Below are 10,715 nucleotides of genomic sequence, written 5' to 3'. Positions count from 1 at the left end.
CCATCTTGGTGGTGCCAGGCTGTGAGGGACAGCAGGGTTACCACGTGAGGTGTGCCCAGGAGGCCAGGGCCAGGGCTTGTGTGTGGAGGCCCCCCCGCCCTTCCTCACATCCATGTGTCCACCCTCTCGCTGTGACACCTCCAGCCCAGACACCTGTGCCCAGAAAGGGCAGGAACCCGTGGCTGAGCTCCATGTCACTGCCTCAGGAGCCTTTAGTGCAGTGCTGGCCCTGTCCCCTGCTGGGTGCTTTGCGCCTGCAAAGAGTTCCTAGACTCAATTCCGGTATACGTGGGGAGGGGCTGGGGGGCTTCAACACACCAACAACCAGTTGTTGGACATCAGCAGGGTGTCTGAGAATGCAACTCAATTCTGACACTACCCACCTGTTTGATAGAATCAGATCACACCAGTAAAGGGCTCAGTTCCACAAGACCACCCTCCGACTCAGGACGCCAGTCACAAGTCCAGGTTGTCTCTTGTGCTTCTGAGTGACTGCCTATAAATCGGAGATTCACACAACTCCCCTTTGGGTTCAGTTAATTTGCTAGAGCAGCTCACAGAACTGAGAAACACTACCAGTTTACTAAAGGATATGGTAAAAGATATACACAAACAACTGGATAGAAGAGACGCATAGGGCAGGTCTGGGGAAAGGGCGCCCAGCTTCCATGCCCTCTCCAGGCACACCACTCTGCCAGCACCTCCATGTGTTCACCAACTTAGAAGCCCTCTGAAAAAGAGGACCAAGTAGCCATCTTTTTGGGTTTTCTGGAGGCTTCATTACAGTCATAATTGACTGAGTCATTGGCCATTGACAACTGATTAAACCTCAAGCCCCGAGAACTCAGGGTGGGACTGAAAGTTCCAATTCTCTGATCACGTGACTGGTTCTCCTGGCAACCAGCCCCCACCCTTGGATGGGGTTCAACAGTCACCTTCCTTAACAAACACAAGAAATTCCAAGGGTTTTGGGAGCTGTGAGCCAAAAACTGGACAAAGACCACATGTTGATGAGACATGTTTTGGTCGCCTGAATGAACAAATACATATTACTTACAAATTGCAGGATCACAGCGCCCCCTCTGCTCTTGGCCCCCTCCCAGTCCTTGAAAGCCGTCCCTCTGACCTGGGGCCCTTCTGGGTGCCCCTGCTCCTAGGTGGCGTGGCCATCACAGGCAGGGCCAAGGTTCAGGTCTCTCCTTCCCCAAGGAGGCGTCCCCCTGCCCTGGCCCAGGCCCAGGCCAGCCCTGCCCAAGGCAACTTGCCTCCATTAACAAGTTGAAGACCAGTGCCAGGATGCTTAAGACAGAGATGTCTTCTGTGTTTTCATTTCTTTTAAAATCAGAAGCAAAAAAGGAATATACTTAGTAATAACGAATCTAGCCTGGGCTTTGTTTTTACTCCAATTCAGCTGTAAGATTCAGTTTTCATTTCTTGTGTGGACAGGACTGTGAGGGACCACACGGATGCCTCCTGGCAGAGCAAACAAACAGGAGACCAGGTGGAGGGGGCTCGCCCGGCCCTGCCGGGGAGAAGCAGAATGAATTCAGCAGGCAGATGGCAGAGCTGTGGGACAGTGGGCAGGAGGTCCCTTGGTGGCCTTGTGGGGACAAGGGTCGTTCCGGGTACAAGTCCACCCCCCACCATGATCTAAAGGCCCAGCCTAGCCATCCACTCCTCTCTCCGTGCTCGCCCACCTGCAGCTGGGTACCTTCTGGCTCCTATGACCTCCCTGCTGGCCACACATGATGACCCAGGGCTCCCAGTGTGCCTGAAGTCACTTTCAGGGCCAGGCCCACATGAGGTCCGGGATGCCAACCACCAGGACAGTTCCCCCTCCCAATGGGGGCATCAGATGTCTCACTGGAACCCAAGACAATCTCCACGTTTTCACACCGCCTTCTACTGTGACACATGACAATGACCTTCCCTTAAATACAAGATGCTTTCTCCTTAAAATAAGTTTATTTAAGTACAAAGAGTAAGTCAACAGAAAGAAAAATAGAAATGTAGCTGTGTTTAGCTACAACTAAGCATCTCAGGGGTCTTGGACAGCTGGACCTCCCAGGCAGGCACGTCCTCCCCTGCTGGGTCTGGGCCCCTCTCAGCTCCCAGCAGGGCCCCTGCATGCCAGCCCTCCAGCTCCTGGGCCGGGAAGCTTCGCTGAGGGTGGGCCTCTGGGCAGGGCCCACAGAGCAGCGTGGTGGGGCAGGGCCCCAGCCGCTGGGCCTCAGTCACCGTCTTGCCGTCGCCGCCTCTTGCAGCACGGTGAGGAAGAGTCGGAGTCATGCCTGCGGTGCCGGGGCCTGGGGAGACGAGGTGACGCCCACAGGTCTGAGGGCCGCCTGCCCCACCCTGCCCGCCCACCGAGGCAGAGCTTTGCCTACCGGGTGGGAGTTGGGGGTGGCGAGGAGGCCGCCTCCGCTCTGCGTTGCTCTTCTTTTCTCCTTTTCTCTTTCTTGTGCTTCTTCTTTTCCTTCTTTTTCTTCTTCTTCTTCTCTTTCCTCCTCTTTCTGTGGCTCTCGGGGCTGTGGGGAGTACAGAGTGCCGGGAGCCACTGCGCCTTTGGAGCTCACCGGGGGGGCAGGGCCCAGAGCTTCATGTCAGTCTTCAGGACAGCCACTGACCACGTGTGCTTATGTCACTCAGGTCAGTATGTGAAGCTCCTCAGTATGACCTGCGCCAATGGCTGCCGTGATGGGCGGTGCAGATACGGGCATCCCGTCATGGCAGAGGGTTCTGCCCAGCAGCACCAACCCAATGGTCTCACGGCCCCTTCCAGCCCTCCCTCCCACGGAGCTTGCCCACACCCTCCCAGCCAGGCAGTGAGCCCCGCCCTGCACCGCATGCAGCTCCTGCGGCCGACAGAACAGCAGGAGGCGGTGGTGGGCCCATGAGGCCTGACTACAACGTCCCCTGTCTGGCTGCCCTCCTCCATGGCCCTCTGCCTTGCTGCCCTGGCAGCTCTCACACAGTGTGGCTGCCTGACCCCTGCTGTGTGCTGGAGGACAGTCATGGAACCATTCCCAACTCCCGACCCGAAGGGGCTCTCCAGAAGGAAAAAGAGACCAGAGCTAGGTACCTCACTGACAGAAGAGGCAGCCAAGTGCAGAGAGAACCCTGCATTCTGTTCCCCAGGGAGGTCCTTACCCCGGCTCCGTCTTCTCCTCTGATCGAGGTTTCTTCCGGGCCGAGGCCGGGGAGGCCCCTGGCCCACTGCTCTCCACGCGGTGGTGCTGCCGAGGGAAGCCACTCTGGGGGTGTGCAAGGCACTGAGATGCCGACCGCGGAGAACCAGCCCCGGTTTTCAGAGCCAGGAAGCCGGGAGGCCGCCCCCTACCCTCAACAAGAAGGACCCAGATCCCCTCCGGGATCGCGGGTGTTTGGGGGTGATTACCGTGAACACGGACAGCCCCAGCTTAGCAGCCTCCTTGTCTTCTCGGGACAGTGCCACTCGGCCTGCAGAGCCACTACAGGGACACGAGTGAGACCCGCCCCCAAGGTGAGACCCCCTCACGGTGAGAATGCACCCAGAGTGAGACATCCGCCCCCCAAAGTGAGAACGACCCCAGGGTGAAACACACACACACACCCCGCCACCCGCAACGGTGAGACCCACAGGCCTCCGCTGCGCTTCCTGGGGCCCCAGAGGACCCCTGGCCCCGCACCTGGAGCTTCCCAGGCCTAAGAGCCGGTCCACTCCCTTCTCCTCGGGGTCACCTCCTTCCCGCTTACAGACCTCGACAAAGTCCTGTGGGGAGTGAGGGAGCGCGGGCGGCAGGACTAGAAGCAGCGCGGGGTCAGCCCCACCCCCTCCCGCACCGTCTCCCAGAGGACCCAACCCTCACCTCCTTACTCAGGCCCGTGGGCTGCTTCCTCACGTTCCTGTAGCCTCTGCGGGGGCCGCGCGCGAGCTTCAGGGAGCGGTGGGCCTCACCTCGGCCCCCGCCCCCCCATGGCCCCGCAACCACCCTCCCTAGCCGCCCGCCCGAGGTCCCCCCTCACCCCGGGCGCACTCACAGCGCCGCCATGAGCGCCTCCTGCTCCGCCTGCCTCACGGCAGCCAGCTCCTGCTCCCGGCTCAGCCCCGCGCCGTCCGCCCGGCCCTTGGCGTACCAGGTGAGGTCGCGGCCCTTCTGCCAGCGGCCCACCGGGGCCATCAGCGAGTTGCCTGCGGGACGGAGCGCCGAGGACTCGGCCCGCGGGTCGGCGCGCCCCTAGGCCCCGCGCCCCCCACCCGCGCGCCCACGGCCCCCGCGCCCACGACCCCGGAGTCCCGGCGCCCACAGCCCCCGCGTCCCCGCCCCCACGGCCCCGCGCCTCGCTCACCCAGGTAGTTCTCCCTTTGCTTGTCGGTCTTCACATCCTCCCAGCTGAACTGGTCCTGCCCGCCGCGCACGCCGCCCCGGCTGGAGCCGAACATGGTGCGGAGCCGCCCGCCACCCTCAGGGCTCCCGGTCCCCGGGCTTCTCCGCCCCCGGCAGCGCCCGTTCCCGCTCCCGCGTCGCGCGCCGTGACGTCACGCCCGCGCCAGCCCTGCGCGCCTGCGTACTGCCCCGCCCCGGCCCCGGACCACGCGCAGAGATGCGGAAGCGGGAGCCGAGCGCCTCGCCGGCGGGACGGCTGTTGTGGGAAGTCAAGCATGTGGGTGCCCGGGCGGTGCCAAGAAGGGCGGTGTCGCCCGGTTCCTCGCTGCCGTCACCGAGGACCCGGCGCGTCCCGGCGATAACGGCCCGGGAAACCTCGGCAGGGCTGCGGCCCGCGGGACGCCGGGCAGGGTCTCCGAGGGACCGGGACAGGGTGTCGCACGGCTGTCACCCGCACGCCCCGAGCACGCGCACACTCGCTGCCTTGGCGTTGCCCGGGCAGTGGCGAGGGAAGTGAGAACAGGCCGTCCGCCCGGCTCTCCTCTGACCCCGCCTTCTCGGACTCCCTCGCCTGCATTTTGGGGGCTCTGGGGCTCCCAACGTGTGTCATGCCCTACCACTGAGTCCTCTCGGTGGGGAAAGGCTTCCACGTGCGGCCCGGAGAGCACAGCCTCGCCTGGGTGGGCGTCCACAGTGGGTGCTCCAGGTTTGCCCCTGCTCCCGCTTAAGGGCCCGCAGCATGGGACAGCAGGTCCAAAGCCACAGGCGTGCCTTCTGCGGGGTCCCAGCTCAGGCAGACTCATCACCGAGTCCCTTAGCGGGAGGAAGGAGCCTGGCGTGGCAGGAGGGTGTGGGGCACGGCGTGATGGCGGCCGGGATGGGCGAGGCAGGCTCGGGAGGCAGCCCTGCGATGTTCGACGAGGACTAGATGCTGGGAGGAGCAGGGTGCCGTCAGTGGCCGGGATTTGCACACTGGGGGTCCTCAGCGCAGACAGCATTTGAACTCCCTAAAGCGGGTGGGGTGACCAGGGACGAGAGCAGATGGAGGAAGCCTCGGAGGGGCTGGGGGTCGCATCAGGAGGCCCCCACGACCTAGAAGGAGCTGGCACAGATGGGATTCTCTTTGAGTGCTCTGTTCTGGCTCCCCGGAGCCCTCCAACCAGGCCTTGGGCTCTGGGTCCATTTCTGCCTCCCCCGGCTTCCAGCAAGAACCCTGCTGTCAGCTTACCCAGAATCCTCACCCTTGGTATCTCATCAGCTTCCTCGTCCCCCTTGGACAAATGATCACCCAGCCTGGTTTCAGCAACAATCCCCTTACATGGGTTTACCCAGAACCACCCCCCATCCAAATGAGTCCCCTTAGTAATTTCCCATCGCCAACCCCACCCTGCCCCTGGGCTACAAATCCGTACTGTCCCTGCTGTACTCCATCTCTCCCACTGCTAGATGCCCGCAGTGGCCCCTGCACCCATGGCTGTGCCCCAACCCTGAGCAAAGGGGGGGGGGGGGCTCCAAGAAGGCTTTCCAGGTGGGAATGAGGCAAGAACTGCAGGGGAGACGTCCCTGAGCAGGCAAGAGGGCAGCAACTGGAGGGCACAGACACAGGTGCAGCTGCACCTGGCCGCTGCTCGCAGTGGACCAGCGAGTGAGGGCTGCAGGAGTCCAGAGGTGGGTGCTCAGCCCAGCATCTTTCCCCACCAGCCGCAGTCAGATGCAGTGACCCCCCCATAGGCTGCCAGCTCCTGCCTCCCTGGTCATGCCTGGAACGCTGGCCCCCATCCGTATGGGGTGGTCTGCAATGGGCTCTCAGATTTATGAGAAAAAGCCTGACAGCCAGGGTCCCACAACACCCCAGAGCCCGAGGCCCCAGGACAGGATGAGGAGCAACCCCAGGCCTGGGCCCGGGCAGCTGCACTTACAAAGGTCGGGCATTGCCCCCTTGGGTCTTGCAGGAAGCCTGGCCAGGGTGAAACCAACCCCTGGAACACAAAAGTGTTAGTGGACTGTGGAAGGCCTGGCTCACTGCAGCTGCAGTGGGCTGCAAACCAAGGGCAGTTAGCCACAGAGATTGGGCGCTTCCCCTGGCCCCTCTGTTCTCGCTGTGTCAGGTAGGGCTGAGGTAGCCCAGGGAGGGACAGGCAGGCCTGCTGCAGGCTTCGCAGGGTGTCCTTGGATCCCAGGTACCCGTCTCCTCCCACCCACTTCCCACAGCCACCGTGCCCCGAGGCTGAGGGCAGCACTGGGGGCAAGGGGGCTCCAGGCTCCAAGGGGCCAACTCGGGTGGTGGGCGCTTCCCACACAGGAAGGAGCACCCATAACCTCGGTCTCATTTCTCCCGTGTGGATGGCTTACATGCCCTGTGGACCTCGTCCTAAAACACAAATTGACCCAATTCTAAGCATTCTAGTTGCCTGAGTCGCAGAGAACCCCCTCACGGCTGGGGGTGGGGCAGACAACAAGGAAAGAGAGGCAGAAGTGGCTTCATGAACACATGATTTAAAGACACGTCCCCCACAGTGTCCCAGGCCTGGGCAGCTTGCAGGCACGGTCACTTTTTGGTCCAAAACCGCTTGTACCGCTCCACGTCAAAGTCATCAGCAAGCTCTGGCTGCTCCTCCTCCTCTCTGAGCTGGGCCTTCTGTTTCCGGAACCTCGCCCGCCTCTCCGCTGGGGACAGGGCATCCAAGTCCAGAGGCATCTGCAGGGAGGGAGGGCACTGGGATGTGCTCACGCTTCCTGTTCTCCTCCACTGCACAGGTCAGGGTTAGGCAGCTTATGGCATTCTCTCCCTCTGGAACTTTGACTCCTTTAAGAACCTTTTGGTGCTTATGCTCCCAGGACTTGGTTCTTTTTAAACCCACAGCTCCCTGCTGCTGTGTGATCTCGGTGCATGGAGTGAGCCCCGGGTTCGCCTCCTCCCCATCCTGGTTCACACAACAATCCTGCTCCGTGGCTCATCCTCCCTCCCCATGCAGCTGTGGGGTTCCTAGCCCACTAGGACCTGCACCTCAAGGAGCGCTAGGGAGAGAAGCTTACCACCAGCATCCGTCGAGGCTCCCGGTATCGGATGTGGATGGTGGAGCCGTCCTGCTTGACCAGGAGCACAGGATAGAGGCGTGCATAGGCCTGCCGATGCACGCGCGTGAGCCAGGCTCTGCTGCTGTCAGCCCTCCGGGAGGACATGTGCAGGCGGCGGCCCGCGGGGGTGGCCCCCATCACCACACACTGCCGCAGCAGGCTGCAGACACACACGCGCTGGTCAGCGGCTGGTGCTGGGACCAGAGTGCCCATGTGGCCCAGGCTGGCCAGCTCCTATAGGGGCAACCGGCAACCCAGGCCAGGCCAGGATGTGGTCAGAGCAAGTCCTCCACCACGTCCAGGAAGAGGCCATGGGGGTGAGCGCACAAGGCTCCCAGATGGCTAAGAACAGAGATCAACAGCCGTCTCTAATGAGGCTTGGCCATGCAGCTCAGGTGCTGCATACAGGCATCGGGAAGGAAGCTGACTTCTGGGAGAACAAAGACCCAGTGTTATGGGCTGAACATTTGTGTCCCCCAAATTCACATGTCAAAGCCGTAAGCCCCAATGAGATGGCATCCATCAGGAGTGGGGCTTTGGGAGATGATGAGGATTAGATGAGGTCATAAGTACGGGGCCCCCCTGTAAGAAAACAGAGAGACCAGAACTTGTTCTTTCTAACATGTGAAAATACAAAAAACCAGCTGTCTATGAACCAGAAAGACAACCGTCACCTGAACCCGACCCTGCTGGCACCCTGGGCTGGGATCTCCAGCCTCTAGTATTGTGGAAAATAAACCACCTGGTTTGCGGCATTCTCTTGGGACAGCCTGAGCAGACCAAGACACCTGGAGTCCCCTTGGCTTCTGAATGTGGCAGACACTCGTCCTCCAAAGAGACAGGAAAGGGCAAGGCTAGGCCCCATTCACACTGCTCTATCTGGACGTGTGACCCCACACCTGTCTCTCACCCACTTGGAGCCTCGTCCCAGCCTTGCCCTGTGACCCCCAAATCCCTTGCAGCCCGGCTTTCATGCATTGGACTCACACCCCAAGCTGTGCCACAGGCCGGGTTGGAGAATGAATGCGTCTGAAAGACTGCCAGAACTTTCTGGAATTGGTGGGCACTCCAGAAGTGGCCATGTTCTCCCGGTGTTCTTCTGGACACCCACAGTGGGAAGATGTCCTGAATACTTGCCACAAGCCTCCCCTCACACCACCCCCCCACCTCCGCCACCCCCTCACCACGTGGGCAGTCTAGTCCAGCCCAGACCATCCCAATGGCCTGCCTGGTCCCCACTGCCACTCTAGTCGAGTTCCTGTACTCTGCGGGTGGTGATTCTAAAAACTTGCTGCTCACGTCACTCAGTAGCTCCCACCCAGCTTTCGGGACCTCTCCCTCCACAGGCCAGCCCACCTGAGCACAGAGCCCCTGCCTTGGGGGGAGTTCCTGCCACCCCTGCACTTCCCAAACCACACCTTGGACTGAGGGCTGATCTCCTCCACTAGACTCTGATGGCCTCAGCGCAAAAAACTGCTTGAAGTCCCAGAGCCCTAGCTGATAAATTTTGGCAGAATGAATCCAGTCCCTGCCTTCAGAAATGGGAGAAAAAACCCGCACCTGAGCAGTGCCAGAGAGCCTGGGGTCAGTGGGTTGGGGAGGCTTCCAGAAGGGGCTAAAACCAGTCCCTGGGGAGATGGTGGATGCTCTCCCACCATAAAAGCGGTTCCACGTGCACCTTTCCCAGGACGAGGCCCTTCCGGTCTTCATGCTAACCGTGGCTTTAGGAGCTGCATCCCTCTCCCCGGTTCCACAGAAACAAGGCGAAGTCTGCACCCCTTCTTTCTCCTGGCCACACTGCACTTCTCATTTTGGGGAAGCCAAGAGGTGAGGAGAATGAGCAGATGGGGAGGCAGTTATGGTGGGAAGAGCAGGAAGGCTGTGGCTTTCTCCAGGGATCCAGAGCCCACTGAGCTGCAGGTCCTGAGGAGGTGGCGACCACCACCACCACCGTCGTCTTTGCACTACGTACAAGTCATTTCTGTTCTTCCCTCCACACCCTGTGACGGCGTCTATACGTACACACTTGTCTGTATTCTCCAAATGCAGACACTGACTCAGGCAGCTTCCCTGAAGCAGCACAGCCTAAAACTCCCAAGTCAGCATTCCCATGGGTGCCCCCATGACAGCGACCCCAAAGAGCCCAGAAGTCTGCTTACCCCAGCAGGCTGCCCATGGTCGCCATTCCTCCTGAGAGCCCCTGCGGCACACGGACGTCCAGGATCAGTCACTGGCCTGGTGTGTGACCTCCTGGGCAACAAAACAAGACGTCTTCTCAAAACACAGACTTTCTATCTAATTGGTCCTCATCAAACCCCAGCCATGACCAAAGCCACACACCCAAGCACATCCCCAGCAGGCGTGTCACCGCGTCACCGCCGGTTCCTCCCAGTAACGTGTTAGGCTATCAGCCCCGACACGGCATTAGAATCACCTGTGGGAGGTTTCTGAACAGCAGACACCCAGGCCCTAACCCCAGACTCCGACTCAGGAGACTTGCGGCAGGCCCGAGCCCACTGGGGCGGGTCACCGAGTCAGGGAAACCGCTCTAAGGGTGACACGCCCGCCAACGGCGGAGACCGGCTCCTACTTTGTTCACAAAGTCATTCAATTCTCACGAAATCTAGGCAGCTAACGACCACACAAGGGGAGCCGAGGCCCAGGCTACTCTTACTAGGCGCTGACTGCGAAGGAAGCGTCAGTACCGCTGTCCCCGGTGACAGGAGGAGGTTCTCAGGTCTCGGACACTGACACCCAGGGAAGCCAGCCCTCCCGGCCGACACCGGCAAGCCTGCCCGGGGACCCCTCTGTCGGGGCAGGGCGCCTGCAGGCCTCCCTCCGCCGCAGCAGGCGGCTCGGCCGGAAGACGAAACGCTGCGTCCCTCCCACGCGGATGCCGGCCCACCCTCTCACCCTCCGGGTCGGCGGCGGGGCCCGACCCTCCCTCGGGGGAGCCCTCGCCGCCCGCGCGACGGCGCCTTCCCGGCACCGACCTACCACGCTCACTGAGCTCCGGAGCGCCCGAGAGGACCAGCGGCCCGGCCACCACGGGCGAGCGGGAGCGAGACTGGCCGGCGCCGCGCACACGGTCACCACGAACTCAACGCCCCGTGGTCCTGTAGCATCGCCGCGTCGTCATCCGTGGGCGCAGCGTCGCGCGACGCTGTCGTAGGCCCTGAGGGGCGGGGCGAGGCCGGCGCGGCGTGGCGTATGCCCTCAGGGGAAGGGCGGGGCCGGCGGGATCGGAGCGGCGCTGACGTACGTCCTTGC

The 10,715-nt window shown here is 61.7% G+C and overlaps 2 protein-coding genes across 10 annotated transcripts; both read right to left on the bottom strand.

Annotated features, from left to right (window-relative positions):
* Positions 1–1,943: 1,943 nt before the first annotated feature.
* C4H1orf35 (chromosome 4 C1orf35 homolog) lies at positions 1,944–4,493 on the bottom strand. 7 transcript variants are annotated; one of them, XM_087430251.1, is made up of 8 exons: positions 4,330–4,493; positions 4,021–4,171; positions 3,849–3,894; positions 3,669–3,751; positions 3,398–3,470; positions 3,151–3,254; positions 2,388–2,528; positions 2,080–2,306 (listed from the first exon to the last, which is right to left on the bottom strand). In XM_087430251.1, the coding sequence occupies exons 1-8, from the start codon at positions 4,421–4,423 to the stop codon at positions 2,231–2,233; spliced, it is 768 nt and encodes a 255-aa protein (XP_087286377.1). In that variant the 5' UTR covers positions 4,424–4,493; the 3' UTR covers positions 2,080–2,230. The 7 variants fall into 7 exon arrangements, with proteins under 7 accessions (XP_087286378.1, XP_087286379.1, XP_087286380.1 ...); XM_004420557.3 differs by having other exon boundaries at positions 3,151–3,236; XM_087430255.1 differs by lacking the exons at positions 3,669–3,751; positions 3,849–3,894.
* A 2,350-nt stretch (positions 4,494–6,843) lies between these two features.
* On the bottom strand, positions 6,844–10,605 carry MRPL55 (mitochondrial ribosomal protein L55). 3 transcript variants are annotated; one of them, XM_014779806.2, is made up of 4 exons: positions 10,443–10,605; positions 9,605–9,695; positions 7,404–7,605; positions 6,844–7,065 (listed from the first exon to the last, which is right to left on the bottom strand). In XM_014779806.2, the coding sequence occupies exons 2-4, from the start codon at positions 9,628–9,630 to the stop codon at positions 6,916–6,918; spliced, it is 378 nt and encodes a 125-aa protein (XP_014635292.2). In that variant the 5' UTR covers positions 9,631–9,695; positions 10,443–10,605; the 3' UTR covers positions 6,844–6,915. The 3 variants fall into 3 exon arrangements, with proteins under 3 accessions (XP_014635292.2, XP_087286384.1, XP_087286383.1); XM_087430258.1 differs by having other exon boundaries at positions 10,439–10,589; XM_087430257.1 differs by lacking the exon at positions 10,443–10,605 and having other exon boundaries at positions 7,404–8,027.
* Positions 10,606–10,715: the final 110 nt, after the last annotated feature.

The sequence above is a fragment of the Ceratotherium simum genome, chromosome 4 (genome assembly GCF_057802395.1).
Source record: "Ceratotherium simum simum isolate JZ-2026a chromosome 4, ASM5780239v1, whole genome shotgun sequence".
Lineage (NCBI taxonomy): Eukaryota > Metazoa > Chordata > Mammalia > Perissodactyla > Rhinocerotidae > Ceratotherium > Ceratotherium simum.
Note: the sequence above shows the minus strand (reverse complement) of the source record. Positions and strands in the feature narration are given on the sequence as shown.